The 15413-nt window shown below is 53.0% G+C and overlaps 1 protein-coding gene across 3 annotated transcripts; it reads left to right on the top strand.

Annotated features, from left to right (window-relative positions):
* Nucleotides 1–2101: 2101 nt before the first annotated feature.
* On the top strand, nt 2102–15339 carry NBL1 (NBL1, DAN family BMP antagonist). Of its 3 annotated transcripts, XM_069782393.1 has the most exons (5): nt 2102–2333; nt 11690–11774; nt 12534–12728; nt 12954–13065; nt 13936–15339. In XM_069782393.1, the coding sequence occupies exons 1-5, from the start codon at nt 2306–2308 to the stop codon at nt 14188–14190; spliced, it is 675 nt and encodes a 224-aa protein (XP_069638494.1). In that variant the 5' UTR covers nt 2102–2305; the 3' UTR covers nt 14191–15339. The 3 variants fall into 3 exon arrangements, with proteins under 3 accessions (XP_069638494.1, XP_069638495.1, XP_069638496.1); XM_069782394.1 differs by lacking the exon at nt 11690–11774 and having other exon boundaries at nt 2109–2333; XM_069782395.1 differs by lacking the exons at nt 2102–2333; nt 11690–11774 and adding an exon at nt 12390–12409.
* Nucleotides 15340–15413: the final 74 nt, after the last annotated feature.

Raw genomic sequence — 15413 nt, forward strand, 5'->3', positions numbered from 1 at the left:
AGGGCGTGATGTGGAGCAAGAGTCTAAAAACGTTGCTGAAGCCAGCGACCTGGCTAGGGGCGAGGGGCCTGACCGGTGAGGATGGCTCCTTTCCTGCTGGTGTTGTCTCCCTCCCGTCTGCTCCCAGCTGCAGAGCGGCTGCCTCTAGCCCGTGCCTGAGCCAGCGTCTGTCCAAATGACATCTGCAGGCATCAGGTCTTCACTCCTTGTTCTGGCTGCAATACCGCATTGCCAGAGAGGATGGGGAAGAGTGTTGGCCCAAGGCTTTGACAGCCTCTCGGCAGCTTCTTTCATCTTCCAGCCAGCCTGCTCTGTCATACAGCACCTCTGCCTGTTTCTTCTGACACTAGAAAACCAGAAAACCTGAACTCTGCGCATCGTGCCTCCCCACCCCCAGATTTACAGATTGCTGTGTTTCCCTTTTCTGCTGTTTGGCTGTTTACTGGAACACGAATGAATAGTAGGAAGCAGTGAATGAACTGCACGCTGGCTCGCATATCTGCATGCAGCCTGGTGCTCCGCTCAAGAGTAATCACACCCCACTGCCGAGGATCCCACAAAAACCATCAAAATACTAAACCTTGGACCTGATACACTTGGGTGAATTTAACCTTCATGCCCGTGGTCTGTTTCTCCATAGCTGGTTGCATCTACATCTTATTTTTCCCCATTTATCCACCGGCCTGAGAACTTGCTTCCAACCCTCTGATGTCTCCTCTTTCACTCATTATATTATTCAGAATAAAAGAGCCTCCTGGGCAGGAGCTCACTGCTGGTCTTGCTGGCCATGAGGAGCAGGTGGACATTAGTCAAAAGTCCAAGTTCAGCCAGCAGTGGGTGAAAATGTTGGGAGATTAGAGTTCCGTGGGTACGTGGTCATAGCAAAAGGCTGCTCCTTTGTCTGTTGTTGGCCCTTTTGGAGCTGAGCAGTTCAGTACAGTTTGGGGCTGGGTAGGTTGCATCTAGCAGGATAAGAAAGCGATGCTGGAAGCAGGTTTTTTGCCACCCTATTTACAAAATCCTCTTGTCCCGGAGCTGGAAGGAACCAAGCAGCGGGAAACCGTTCCTTCGCTGGCAGCCTCCAGCCTCCTTCAGCTAACACCCAGCCCCAAAGCTTGCTTTCCTGGCTTCTCCCCAGGACCACTGCCAAGGCACTACCAACACTTCCCTCAGCACAGCTGTTGCTTTCTTAGCATCTCCTCTTCCTGCTTCTCTGATCTCTATGCAAATCTTCACACAAACAGGAGCCAGGAAAGCCCATCCAAGCCTTGCAGGTATCTTTCGATTTGGGTAGTGCCGTGCCAGTGTTTAATGTGGAGGCCTCTATTAGATTAATTGCGCCTTTACAGAAACATTGCCTTTCCGGTCTCCAACAATTATCATAACTGAAAGATTGCAATGAAAGGGAAAGAGAGAAAGGAAAGAAAAAGAGGAGGAAAAGGCGAGCAAGAGGAAGGGAAAAGAAAGGAAGAGAAAACCATCCTCTGGTGGTGGAGGAGAACTTTCCCAAGTCTTCACTGCAGCTAGGGCTCTACCCCAAGCCCTCTCTATCGAGTATTACGTTTAAATAGGAACTGTTTGCGTTCAGCGAGCCACATCCAGGCTTTTCTGTCGCTGCAGGAGCAAACGCTGGGAAATCACCTTGGGACACGGCTCTTCTTTTACAGACACGTCGTTTTGACGGACGTGCCTTGCCAGCGGGCTCTCCCCGTTAGTTTTTAGCATTTGGCGGGGGCTCCCTCGCCCAGGACTGGCAGACGGGGGGGGGTAGGGTAGGTGAGTGTGGGAGCTCCCCGCCCGCCCCGGGCGCTGCGAGTCCCGCCGGCCCCGGCTGTTCGGAGAGACCGCCCCGTCGGGGATCCGCGGGGCTCCCGCACCCGTCTCTACGCCTGCAAACGGGAACACGCCGAGAAGAACCGGAGGGGGAGATCGTTCCGTGCTCCCCCGTCCCGCCCCATCAACCGGCGGAGCTGCCGCGGGGCCGCCCCGGCGGGGCGGGCAGGCTCTGCAGCCTCCGCTCCCCTCCCTCTTTCCTTCCCTCCCTCTTTCCTTCCCTCCCTCCCCTCTTTTCCCCTCCTCTCCCTTCTCCCCCCCCCATCCTCCGCCCCGATTGTGCAATAGCGAGCGGCGGGGCCGGCGGCACCGCCCGGAGCCCGGCACCGGAGGGGGGGGGGGGGGGCGGGCAGGCTCCCGGCTCCCGCCCGCCCCGCACCTCCCTGGGCCGCCGAGCCGAGGATGCGGCAACCGCCGGGGACCGCGGGGCTGTAGCCCGCCCGCCCGCCCGCCCGCCGCGGCCCCGGACCCCATGGGATGTGCCCACCGTCGCCTGGGTGGTGAGTAGCCCCTTCGCGTTTGGGTCTTTTTCCCCCCTCCCCGCCACCTCCTTCCCACCCCCCGGCCCGAACCGAAGCGGACCTGCTGCTTTTTTTTCTCCGCCGCTGATCAGCACCAGATTTTTCCGCCTCTTTTCCTCTCTCCCTGCTCTTCTCTCCCCCCCCCACCTCCAACCTCCACGGGTGATTGATGGCCGGGAGGATGAGAATATTGCCACGGGCAGAAATCGGTTGCAGATGAGGCGGACTTCGGGGGATCTGCTGTGCAATCGTTAAAGTATTTCCACCGCCGCTTTAGCTCAAATAAAATAAAAGAATAGGATATGGGGAGCCGCGCTCTATCGGTCGCACATCTGTGGTACAGAGCCCTTCCCATCTATTTCGGGTTTCGAACAAAAGTGCGGAGGAAAGAAGGGGGAACGTTCAGCGTATCGATTCACCGCAACGCCAGAGGACGTGTAGTAGTTCGGGTGTCGTAAAGGAAGGAGATTTTCCCGATGGAAAGGCAGGGAAAGTTTTGTTACTTGAAAAGTTTGCGCTGGGGGTGAATTTACATCCTTGCATCCTACGCATAGTTTTTGTGCTTACTGGAATATTACAAAGGCTTATGTCCCATACATCTCTACCTGTTTCTTGAGTCGTAACGTAGTATTTCAGTTTCTCTAAGTATTTGTGGCAGTTCTTACTTGTTACATACAACAATCTCTGCGTTTTATGCACAGTGGGGATTTCTCTTTTTCTCTGAGAGATGTTCCAGGGACAGAACATGCTTTAGCTCGTTTTCAGGCTGCATTAAAGTTGATCCAGACAATCCCTTATTGCCTACTAGCATTTATCTTACGAGGGCACTCTTACGAGAAACTTATGCTGTGCTCCGCAATCTAACTTTCACGTATAGGATTAACCCTATCAAATTAAAAATTCAGCCTGTGTGAAGTGTTTGGGGATTTGGAGCACCATAGCTTTGCCTTGCAGGTTTTTTGGGGAAAAATCTGCACCCTACTGAAACAAGTGGGAAAGATCCTAGTGGTATGGCGAGGCCCAGATTTTCCCTTGTATTTTTAGCCCAAGAACTTAATGTCCTCTTTGCAACGTCCAACCAGCCAAAAATCAGCTGCATACAATGGGCACTTTTGCTTTTCGAAGGCAGTCTCCCATCTCGAAAAAGGCAGCTCGCTTCAAATTTGCAAACCGCAGGATGGGAAATGGAATTTGCCTTCAATATAAAAATCCCAAGTGTTTGCAAACAGCCCTGAGAAGAATCTGGGCTCTTGGCTTGACCTCTCTGCGCTGAATTCCAGCTTGGGGAGTTTGCGGTCTTGCAAAGAGGGCTAGCGAGCAAAGTCTTCCGAGTGCCCGGTCATCTTTCCAGAGCAAGGAAAATAGTCAAGCTGGAGGGAATTTTGGGTGCCCAGGAAGTGCAGGATTGGGCCCTGAGCCAAAACGCTTTTAAAGTAGCCTTGAAGACCTGCCCGTATTGGAGTAACTTTGCTCGTGGCGCGTGTTGGCATTGCCGAGGTCGTGTTAAGCTGGTCCAGTCGTGGGAAACCTGCCTGAAAAGCAGAGTAAACTCCCGGGCAGTATTCCTCCCCAAGCTCTGTGCTGTTCCCATTAAAGTGTTAGCAGTACCTCCGCCTGCTCCTGTATTGTAGCTCCAGCGACTGTGGGGCAGGCAGAGCCGGGGACTTGCTCTGTCCTAGGGCCTTGCTCCTGCTCTTTTTTTTTGAAGTCTGCTGGAAAAAAAACCTCCCCTGTAGTCGCCCAGGCTTGGAGATCCCCTGCAATAAAGCAAGGACCAGAGTGCTGGCAGGTCCAGCACGGCTTAGGGCAAAGAAACTTCTCCACCGCTCAAATCGGATTCTTAAAAACCTGAGCAGCTGATAAAATTGTCCTTTTGGGGCAGGACCGGAGTGAGAATGTGGGGTGGTCTGTCCTCCATGCCTCCCGTTAGCACTGGCAGGAGCTGTGCGTGCTGTTTCCCCAGACCTTTGTTTCTCGCACGGCACTGTTTAGGGAGGGAGCGACACGGGGCGGTGGGGGCCAGGGCTTTCCTGGGTGTAAACTAGCTCCAATGGTGGGAACGGAGCAACCCAGCACTCCTTTCTACCAGTTGTGGAGCTGGGCTGGGCCGCTACCCCCATTCCAGCCAAGATTTTAATCCTTTGGAGCTTAGCTTTGGAAATGGTGCCAGGATTGGGCCCTTGCTTTGGTCACTCTCTCAGACGTGGCTTAAGCCTCCTTCTTCTCTGATACAGAGCTCAGACGACTTGTCCGGAGAGGGGAAGAGACCGGCATTTGGTTCACGGGTTGATTTCATTGTGGTTACTGGGCTCGATCCTGCAGTTTTAGGAGAGACTGTCTAAATGTCAAGTGTGAGGTCAGCCCCCAGCACGTCTGGTAGCAATTGAAAATACCAACTGGGCTGTGAACTGTTACGTTACCCCCGAAAGCCTCTGGCCCCGCACTGCCACATGTTTTTATGCTTCGGTATTGGAGACACTGCAGTCAGTGCCGTGGGTAAATAACACAGACGTTGGGTTTTACGTCGTCAAAACTGAGAAGGCTGGTGCAGTGCAAAGCAGAGATTAAAAGAGAGCAAAACAGCACTCAAGTCAATTGGATTTCTGCTGTTGTGACTGGGATATGGCCTAAATGGGTGTAAAGGGAGAGGGAAACGGCAGGAAGGATCCTGAACCGTCACTGAAAGATCCACAGCTCCAGCCGCAAACCCCTTTTTCTCCTTCCCTCTTTCCACCTCTTGCTCCAGCAGCTGGGAACCTGATCCTGCAAGCACAACCCCGCTGCGTAGGACAGGGCTTGATTTTTTTATGCAAGTTTGGTAATGAATGACCGAGCAAGCCGAAAGCCAGCGTGGTTGGCATTTGAGACAACTCCCATCTCTGACTGCAGGATGGCCTTACGCGGCGTGTGTGCTAAATTAAAAAAATAATAATCCTGGTGGCCACTATGTACTAGAACTGGTTTTATCTGGTTCCAGTTATGCTTGTTTTGAGTAAGACGAGCGGTGCCAGATTCTGATCTCATTTGCACCAGTGGAGTCATTTGGAGGAGCCGGTCCCAGTTTACCTCACTCTAAGTGAAAGCAGAACTGGGCCTGCTGGGAGAAGCGCTCCCCGGGGAAATTGCTGGTGCCTGCATGCAAATCAGACATGGGGAAAAGTGAACGACTCTTGGGACCCTTCCCAGAGGCGGTGCAGATTTTACCGCAGGCCCTGTGAAAGCTGTTTTCACCGAAAAAGGAGGGGAGAGGCTGCGGCTTCAGTTGCAAGGGGGAACGGTGTGACTGTGTGCTCCAGAGCGAGCCAGGTGCTTTGGGGAGATGCCGGTCAGCGAGCGATAGTGGTCAGGCTCTCGATTAGTGATGCTGTGGTGGAGGAAAAGATGTCCTCTTTCCATGCCTGGTGGGAAACTGCTGCCTGCAGGGGTCAGGGACAGCTTTGGAGAGAGCAGCCTGGCTGGAGGGCAGCAGTTGCTGTTATTGCTTGGAATTTTCAAAGGGTTTTGGATCCACGGTTCACGTTTGGACACCTATGGTCCTCCTGGGTGGCCAAAGCTCCAGTCGATACCCTCAGCCCCAGCCAGGCTGACAGCGCTGCCCACGCCGGGTGGCTCTGCCTGCCTGCTCTGCGGCCGCCAGCGTGTGGGACGGCTGTGTGGGAAACACCAGCTCCAGGGGAAACGCAGGAGGGAGTCGAGTCTCCTTCAGGTCCAGACATGCGACGAGCAAGGCCTCTGGCTGAAATGCTGCTAACAGCTGTGTTTGAAAGCGCCTATTTCTCATATTATCTGCAGTGCACTTGGATACGACCTACCGCTGGGGACTGTTCTAGCCAAAGCATGCGGCAGACTAGTCCTTCCTTGCGCAGGGTCTGAGACGGAGCCCGTACGCTCTCTCTTCCCCCACTTCGCCAAGGCACCCCCGTCCCACTGCTCCCCAAAACTGCCGGCTGCTGGAGGCTAGTACCGGGCTTGTTTGCCAGGTGCCCGACACAGCTGATCCTTGCTCCCATCCCGCTTGCCCCGCTGCTCTTAGGGGCTGCAAAGCCCCACATTTCGAGCAGGTGCTAGAAGAGGAGAGGGAGTGGAGGGTGGTGTGGGGCCAGGATATATTCCTACGCTTTAGGCTGATGCATTTTCCTGGCCGTGATTGTTCTTAATGCTGAAGAAATTGAGCAATTGAAATAAATTACCAGCAACTGTTTATATTACTCTTGCCTCCTCCACAGGCCATTAGTGTGTCCCTTTTCCAGCAGAGCTCCTTTAGGACCCCATTCTAAGCCTATCAAAGTCCATAGGTAGCTTTCCAATGATTTTTGTAGGTAAAGGAGCTTGGATTTTTTTTCCAGCTGCAAAAAATGTTTCTCGAGTGCTCAGCGCATGGCCGAGAAGCCAGATTTAAACTCCCATGTACCGAAGTCTTTTGAAATTCTGTCCAAAGTGGGGACAGGAGAGGGCTTTAAAAATGCTGCACTGCTTTTCTCTATTTCTGCTTTATTTCTGTGAATCGCCCAACCATGCTTGAGTGGAAATTAATACGTTACGGAAAGGGAAGCTCGAACATCTCCTGCTTTTGAAAAGAGCAGAGACAGCCAGATCCACAGTGAGAAATGACACGGCTTTTGCTCCGTTATCAAAAAGTTTTAGGATTCATTCTTCTGCATGTTAAATATCAAAGGTCTTCCTATGGTAGTTCCATTTTTATTTTTTTGTAATTTCTTCCCAGATTTTGCAGCTCAGCAAAGCAAGACTCTCAGCTCAGAAGAGACTTCTGTGTTCAGTTAAGCACTCATCTGTCTTGCTGTCCTGAAGAATTACCTCTAGACGTTTTCAGTGCATAGCTCTCTTCCCTCTCCCCTGGCGATACTGTCATGATATCGATCAGATTAATTTGGTCTGTTGCAGGCACAACAGTAGAGTCCCCAAAAGAATGTTGTACTTTGTATTTTTTGCAGCAAAGTATAAAGTTTTAGCTAAATGCGAATTTCAAAAAAGGGGGAAGTGTTAAATAAGGACAAGTATTGAATAAAATCGGTTGTTTTGATATTTTTTTTTTCAGTACACAGTGACTTCTCAGGTTTTCACAGTTTAGATTTCAACTTTTCCTGCTAATAATGCTGGCTTATAATATTTTTTGTTCCATGTCACCAAATATTATTTGAGTTGAGATTCCCAAGAGGCAATTCCCTGTAGTATTCCGAAGTTACTGTACAGACAAAATCCTGTGTCTGAGGAGAGCCATGCCCTGGATCTGTCTCGGACAGATACATGTTTCTTTCCGGTCACCACCAAATCAGACACTTAACTGTGGCTTTGCTTCCTTTTAGGCGCCTAAATAATGGGTTGCCTTTTAGCGCTTACAGCTACCTGCAAGGAGATCGCTCCTGGCCACCTCCACACGCAGGAGTGATCCCACCCAAGTCCCTGGAGAGCTTTCTCTTCTCCAGGCAGCGATCCCCCCCTTGCCCTGCAGCACCGTGTCCTTGTGTGACTCCCTCACCGCACAGCAACGTCCCGGCCTGACTCCCACCTGCCCCGCAGCACGGCGTTCACCCCGAGCATCTTCCCGTCGAGGAACGCGTGCCGCATCGTGTGGGGCAAGAGCTGTTGGCAGCCATCCCTCCCCTCCTGCCCCGGGCAGCCTCTTCCCTCGAAGGAGATCTGGCGCTCCAAAGACCTCCCTGTGCTTTTCCACTCTGTCTGCACGCATCAGCTCACTCGGCATACAGCGATCCCCTGTCTCTGGTCTTACAAGCAGGGAAACTGAGGCACGGAGCAGTGCGCTCAGCAGCACGTCTTCGGGGCCTCCTCCTCCCCCGGCAGCGCTGTGCAGCAGTTTTTCTCAGCAAAATGGCACAAATATAACTAGTTGAACACAAAGGCAAGACCCGGAACTGCTGTGATTCATGTCTAACACCAACTTGGGGTTGCTCTTGGCAGCTTGGCGTGGTGTAGCGTGAGAGCCAGGCTGGGTGGGAAGCCGGCTCTGTCAGGCAGGACAGTCGCCTGTCCAGGGAGGCAGGAGAGGAAGGTCAGAGGTCCCAGCTGTGGTCCAGACCAGGAGCTGAAACCTTCGCCTTGTCCATCTCTACTGAGATCTCTTGCTTCTCACACAAGGACTTGAATCAGTGATTCAGGCACTGAGGTAAGGCCGTTTCCTGGCTTCGTACCTCAATTTCCTTGGCCGCAGCTTGGAGCAGACACTGTTTCTGTGCTGTATTCGCACGCTTTGAGCCTTGGCTAAGCAATGTTAGTAAAGCTTAGGGGTTTCTTGTCTCCCAGAACCTGTGATGCTGCATGTGTGGCCATGAGCACGATATACCTGTGTCTGTGGTTTTATGTATTTGGCAAAATTGCAACATCCTGCATAAGAAAAATACCTATAAATATATTAAACTGCTCATGAAATGTTCTCCATGTCCACCTGCAGGCTTGTCTTGTATTATGGTGTAAACTTCCCACTGGAAAAAGAGAGTAAAACCGATTAGATCTTTTTTATTTTCCTCCAGAAGTGTTTGGTTTCCAAATGGCCAAGAACAGCTGTGGGCTGGGCGGTGGGAATGCGGCCTCAGAGGTAATTCCCGTGATTGTCCTCCAGCCGATATAACAATGTAGATTTTCCCAGCTGCTTCCAGGCGTTGGCGGGGACCGTCCTTCTTGCGGGACTCCTGAGAGTCCCCGGGACTGCCAGGATGGGAGGAAGGAGCTCTTCTAGGTGACATAAAACATCTGAGCGTGCTACCACCAGATCTCAAAACCGGGCTTATGGCAGGCTCAGCCGTCGGCAGGACTCCTGCCAGGCTCTCCAGGCCTCGAAGAGATGCTGAGCTGGTACAGCTGAGACCCACCAGCCTTGGACGTTTTGCCCCTCAGCTCCTTGGGCATGGGGACAGGCTGGAAAAGGGTTCTGGGGCCGCTCACCACAAGGCTGCAGCTGTGCGTGTGCTGAGAAGTTGTTTGTCTCCGGAGTCCGGGATGTGCCAGGCTCAAGGGCTGAGTCATTTGATTTCTCAAATGCGTGCTGAAGGGATGGCAGAGGAAGCTGCCATGTGGTTCCCTGCAGAGGGGAAGGCGGGGGGAGACCCTCACGGGCTGATGGGTCTGCCGGAACTGAGCTGAACTTTCTGCTTGAAAAGCTTTGACTAGCAGGAAAAAAAATGTGCCCCGGTGCGGAGAAGAGAAAGAAGCCACTGTGTGCAGGGAAGTGCAGGCCAGGGCCGGGGTCAGCGCCGGGGAGCACACACTTGTTCCTTTAGGGGCTGCAACGTGTAATTTAGCTTGTCACCGAGGAATGTGCTCAATGCCTTTATTTAATCGTGAGTTTGCAAACCTGCTCGGGTGCCTTGTCTTCCTTTTTCCCTTCCCTTCCCAGCTAGGGGGAGAGGGAACACGGTGCTTTTGTCTCCGACCCTGTGGCTGCTGTCAGATGAATGGTTTTAGTGGCCGCTCTGTTCGCATGACTGGTTTGAACTATGCCAGCGAACACGCCGCGGTTGCGAGCAGGCTCCTTCCAGCCCCAGCTCCCTCCCAAACTCAGCTGCATCAGATGTTTTCCTAGGCACTGGCATAAACCTTGTTACTTACTAGAAATGTGGCCCTGCGGGTTCCAGGGCATTCTTGGGAGAAGGAAAACACCATGTGGATGTGGCCTGTTCCAAGGCTTAAAATCAGTGGGCAATAGCAGCGCTCAGCACCTGAGTGCCCTGAAGAATGGGGTATAAAGCTGCGATTGCTCCAGCTCTGTAGAGGTACCTGGTTCCCCTGCTCGCCAACTGCCCCTCTGCAAACCGGACCAGCGGCCGTGCTGCTCGGGGCTCTGGTTATGAAGACATCCCTGTGCAGGAAAGGAGAGGGCTTAAGCATATGTTTAAGTGCTTTCCTGAATCCAGGCCAGGTCCTGTGCTTTAGCAGAGCACAACCTCGCTCATCTTCCTCTCTGTATCAGAGCAAGACGGGAGCCCAGATGCTTGGAGATGATCCTTCATGCCTCTGGCCATGGGTCTGCTCTGACCAGTGCTGCAGAAACACATCTCTAGTGAACACTTCCCTCCAGGAAAATAAAAGGTCCCAGGGAAGCTGGGCTGTCAGCACAGACAGAAATGTTTACCTCTTTGCTGCTGGGTAGAGATGCATAGAAACCTGGAAAAAAACCCAGCCACCACCTTTCTTTGGAAAGAAGGAAATTGCTCTCTAATCGGGCATGTGGAAGTGAACTTGTGTGCTGACTCCAGAGGAATTTCGGCTGTTCCCCGGGGGGTTGTGATTGCTGTTTGGGTCACATCCCAGCTCTGATCTCGGACTTGCCTTTGGGAGCGGGATTCCTCGGCATGGAGCTGCTGGCATTTGAGGAATGAGTGATGCTCATTTCAGAAAACCAAGCAAAACGAGTGTGTGGCGCATGCAATTTAGCTGTGTTCTTCTTAGCAGAAATGACAGAATTCCCCCACTGAAATGGAAAAAAATTTCAGGGAGCAGAAGTAAGCCATAAGAGTTTTTTTCAGGACAAATGTATTTAATCACACCGCTCTTGTTAATGGCAGTACAAGTTCAGGGGCTAAAACCCTCTGCTTACCTCACACCAAGACCTGCAAACCCTGCTTTGTGCAGGTATTCTCACCGGGGGCCTGTGGGATTCACGTGAACAAGTGCTGGGAGGATTAGGAAGCCAAGGCTATAAAGGTGTTGCTGCATTATACCGTTATGGTTCCTGTATCACCAGGAAATAAGAAAATTTAGCAGAGACCCCACCTGATTCCCTCAGAGATCCCAGGGCCAGGGAATGAGGATGCCCTTTTGGGATGGAGGATGGGGAAGCATCTGTCTCTTGATTCAGATCCAGGAGGTTCGGCTCAGTGGAGGGGTAACAGGGCAAAACCCTCTGCCCCATAATGACCTGAAAATATCTGAGCTGGAGCTGTGAGAGGTGCTTAGTAGGCCATCTCAATCATTTAGATAAATGTGGTGGTCCTCCAGCTGAGGATGTGTTGGTGAAGACGGTGCAGATATAGACTGCGTGACTGGAGGAACGCCCTGCTGGGAGTCCCCAGCACAGAGCTGCCTCTGACACCAGTGTCTGATAAACAAGGCATTTTTCCTCTCCTTCCCCAGCAAGCATTAGAGGGCTGGGCCCAGGAGCCATGGGAATCAACAGGAGCCTTTCCAGTGTGGGCTTTGGATCTTCGTCTGGATAAATAAATAGAAGGAAATAACAAATAACATGGTTCTAACAAATATTTTAGAAAGTATAAATGTCTGCCTTTCACTGTGACTCCATCCAAACCCCACAAAGGAAAAAATTTCCCTATTTCTATGATGCTTTTCCATCTGCCTTTCCCCAGTGATTGGGAGTGTTAATGCAGGCACCTTGGCCGGAGAATACAGCTGGCCCACAAGGAAACCCTGCGTGGGATTTCTCTGGGGGTGGTAAGTAACCTTCTCGGCCGACCACCTTTGCGAGCAAGGTTTATGCTTGCTATTGAAAGGCCCTCCCTTGTCTGCAGACTGAGTTCCCATCCTCAGAGTAGCCATTTGCTGAATTTGAGTGGCTCTATAAAAATTAGTGCTGTATTGGTCTTTTCTGCGGGTTTCTAGCCTCTGGATTGAGGTTTCCACATCTCCCTGCTTGCTGCTGCCTTGCAGCGACATCTGCTGCGCGCTTCTAGGAGGAAAGCGGTTTTCCTTCCCGGGAAAGTGGTCCCTTTTCTCTGGGAAAGCTTGCAGCAAGGCCAGCTTTGGCTTTTAAGGTGGGAGAAAAGGAAGTGGGGAAGTCTGCTCCTTCCTCAAATAAAAACATTTCTGTGGTCCGCGACTTCTCCAACTTGGCTCGGCCCGTGGCGGTGACGCTTTTGTTTTGCAAACTTCTCCCAGCCCAGCTTTGGGTGGGCAATGATGAAAAAAGCCTGCTCTTGCTCCTGGCACAAATCTTGGGAGAAGTAATGCAGGTATCTGCCTGCCCCAGAGCTTGTTTTGAAGAAGGAAGAGGCAGAGCAGCATGTCCCATTCCCCGTGAAGTGTTTTGGGGAGCCTTCCTGGCCACAGCAGTGGATGTAGAGGGAGATGTGAGTACCGACACGCTGGGAGGACATACCTGTGCTTGCCGCAGCCAAGAACTGCCATGGGGTTGGAGAAATGGACTGGGTTGCCTGTTTTCTTTCCTGCTAATGCTTTGCTCTCTGTCTCCAGTTGTAGGATTTTGGCAGAGGTGGCCATGATGTTATGGTTCGTGGTTGGTGCCCTCTTCCCAGCACTGCTCCTGGCTGCACCACCCCCCATAAACAAGCTTGCCCTCTTCCCGGATAAGAGCGCTTGGTGTGAGGCAAAGAACATCACCCAGATCGTGGGGCACAGCGGCTGCGAGTCCAAGTCCATCCAGAACAGGTATGGATCCACTCTCAGTGTGGAGCTGGATGCAGCTGATTTCCATTTGCAGATGGCACCGGAGTGGCTTTGGGAACTGTCACTCGTACAAGAAGCCAGGCACAGTGTCCTGCCTCTGCCCGGCTGCTCTCTGTCTGTCTCAGTGGAAGGTGAAATCTCCTCCTGCCTTTGTTTGGAAGAGCAGGCACCTTTGCTGAGCCCTCATCCCTCCTGTTGTCTTTGCAGGGCCTGTCTGGGACAGTGTTTCAGCTACAGCGTCCCCAACACCTTCCCTCAGTCCACAGAGTCCCTGGTTCACTGCGACTCCTGTATGCCAGCCCAGTCCATGTGGGAAATCGTGAGTATCCCTGCCTGCTCCACGGTTCTTTCTGTGGGGCCTCGCTCAGGGGCTCTCAGCTATGCTCTGCCACCACTTTAGGGCAAGTTATTCCCCTTCCCTGAGGTTTTCCTACTTGTAGTTCCCTTCCAGGGTGTCTCTCAGGTGACTGTACCCTGTCTTGAGACGCCTGGGTGGAAGGGGCTGCTGGAAGCAACATGACTGCTGTGATAAATGATGCATTTATCACGCTGTTTGCAGAAGCATTCCCTGCCAGTCCCTGCATTATTCATCCTTGTGCTCATCCCGCTGCCTGTTCTCTTCACCACTGCCTTTGTCGCCTCCTCCCACTTGGGAGTTTTTGCCTTCTTCAATGTCCAGAAGTGCTTCCCACAGCCCATCTGCCAGTCACCCTCAGACCTTCCAGTTTCATGCCACAACTGATCCTGGCAGAGCCATAAATCCTGCCTCCGAGGCAAGCCTAGGCACACAGGGAGCTGGGTTCAGCGCTCTGCTTTGCTTTCAGCTCAGACATTTGGGCAGATGGTTTAGTCCAAACTATCTAAGATGCTCAGCAACGTGTCTTGTGGGTGGCTTTTGCAGTTACCACCGATATTTCTGTGCCAGTAGTGCCTGGGAGCAGCGTCCCACTTGAGTCAGTGCATTTTCCGTGGGTCTTTGCAGCTCGTGACCTTGCGAGACATTCCCAGAGAATTCTTGCCTTGCAGACTGACTGTAGATATTTGTTTATATGGATAGTGAACCATCGCTTCTGGCTTAAAATACCCCAAGTCAGCAGGGTACGGGGCAGGTCAGACTGCCTGCAACAGGATGGCCATCCAGGCATTGAGCCTGCACACTCACTTACTGTGTCCTCATCCCTCTACCCAGGTGACACTGGACTGTCCAGGCAATGACGAGATCCCCAGGGTTGACAAGCTGGTGGAGAAGATACTTCACTGTAGCTGCCAGGCTTGCGGGAAGGAGCCAAGCCACGAGGGAGCCCTGTTCAACGTCTACCTGAACGCGGAGGAGAACATGCCCGCTGAAGGTCCCAGCCCCCATCACTATGCCCACCACCAACAGGAGGTGGAAGAACCTCCTGCCTCCAGCCACCACCATCACGAGGAGGAGGGCGACGAGTGACCTGGCCCTTATGGACTGTCCTTGCAGCCAGCGGCGCGGGCAGGGGGTGTGTGCGAGGGAGAGGGCCGGGGTTTGGGGAGGGAGGGGGGTGGTGGAGTCTTTCCTGTCTAATAGCTACCCTCATGCTTTGCTCTCCACGACACCCCGGGGCCGGAGGAAGATTTTGAGGTACAAGCAGGGCTGAGAGGCGGACGTGAGGCTGGAGCTGCAGGGTGAGAGAGGAGGGCTCGGTGTTTTCTGTTGCAAAACTACTTGCACATAATAGTAATAATATATTGAGAGGAGCGGGAACCCAGACAAGGGGGGTTTCGGCTGAGAGCAAGAGCTGAGCTGGGCTCCCCAGGGGCTGTCTGCAGGCTCCTGAACCTGCTGTGGAGCCCTTGCTGAGTCCTTCTGGGTTTTTCTCTTGTAAACGGCTTATGCTCGGATTGGAGGAAGAAGGGGTGCAGCCTCTCCACAGTCCCACAAGAGATGCACATCTTTCCTGGGGTGTGCGGGACCAGCAGCATCCCTTCTTCCTCCTGTCTACCCTGCCTGCCTAAGGACATGTGGGCTCAGCGTGGACATACAGTTCCTCCTGGCACCCGCTGGATCTTAATTCAACCCCACCCTGCTCGTATTAGGTAGCTCTTGGGGAGTATTTTGCCCCAGGATGTGCCTCTGGGGGCCGCGTGTGTGAGGTTGCTGGGAACCACAGGAGTGAGAGCCCTTTCCTTGCTGGTCCTCAGGGCCACCAAGTAGCTCCCTGGGGACGAGGGAGCTGGATCATGCCATGGGCGCTGGGGCTTCACATTTCATGGCCCACAGGGGAAAGCCAAGAGCAGGCTTGTGCTGGGGTGGTCTGGGTAGGAGCCAGCCCCTCTCCCCCCTCTCCCTGCTGCACTTTAATGGTGGTGGAGGGAGAAGGGGGACGAGTGCCGGGGTGCCCATGTACCTTCGCGGGGGATTGCTCATGCAGGGCTGGGGAGGCTCGGGGTGGGGGGACGGCCCCGGGCCCCTCCTGCTACCCCTTTCTCTCTGTTGTATAAAGCTGATTTCTTTGGCGCTGTCCTGACAAGAGCTTCCAGAGCTTGTAATCGATGCCTCCCCCTCCTTTTTACAAGTTGGTTGTTTTTTTTTTTTTCTTAAATAAATTAGTTCTGACTTCCATTTCTCAGTGCTCTGATGCCTGTCTGGTTTTTGGCAGTAGGCTCCTCGGTGCTGATGGGGGAGAGGCCGTTTAC

The sequence above is a fragment of the Haliaeetus albicilla genome, chromosome 4 (genome assembly GCF_947461875.1).
Source record: "Haliaeetus albicilla chromosome 4, bHalAlb1.1, whole genome shotgun sequence".
Taxonomy (NCBI): Eukaryota; Metazoa; Chordata; class Aves; order Accipitriformes; family Accipitridae; genus Haliaeetus; species Haliaeetus albicilla.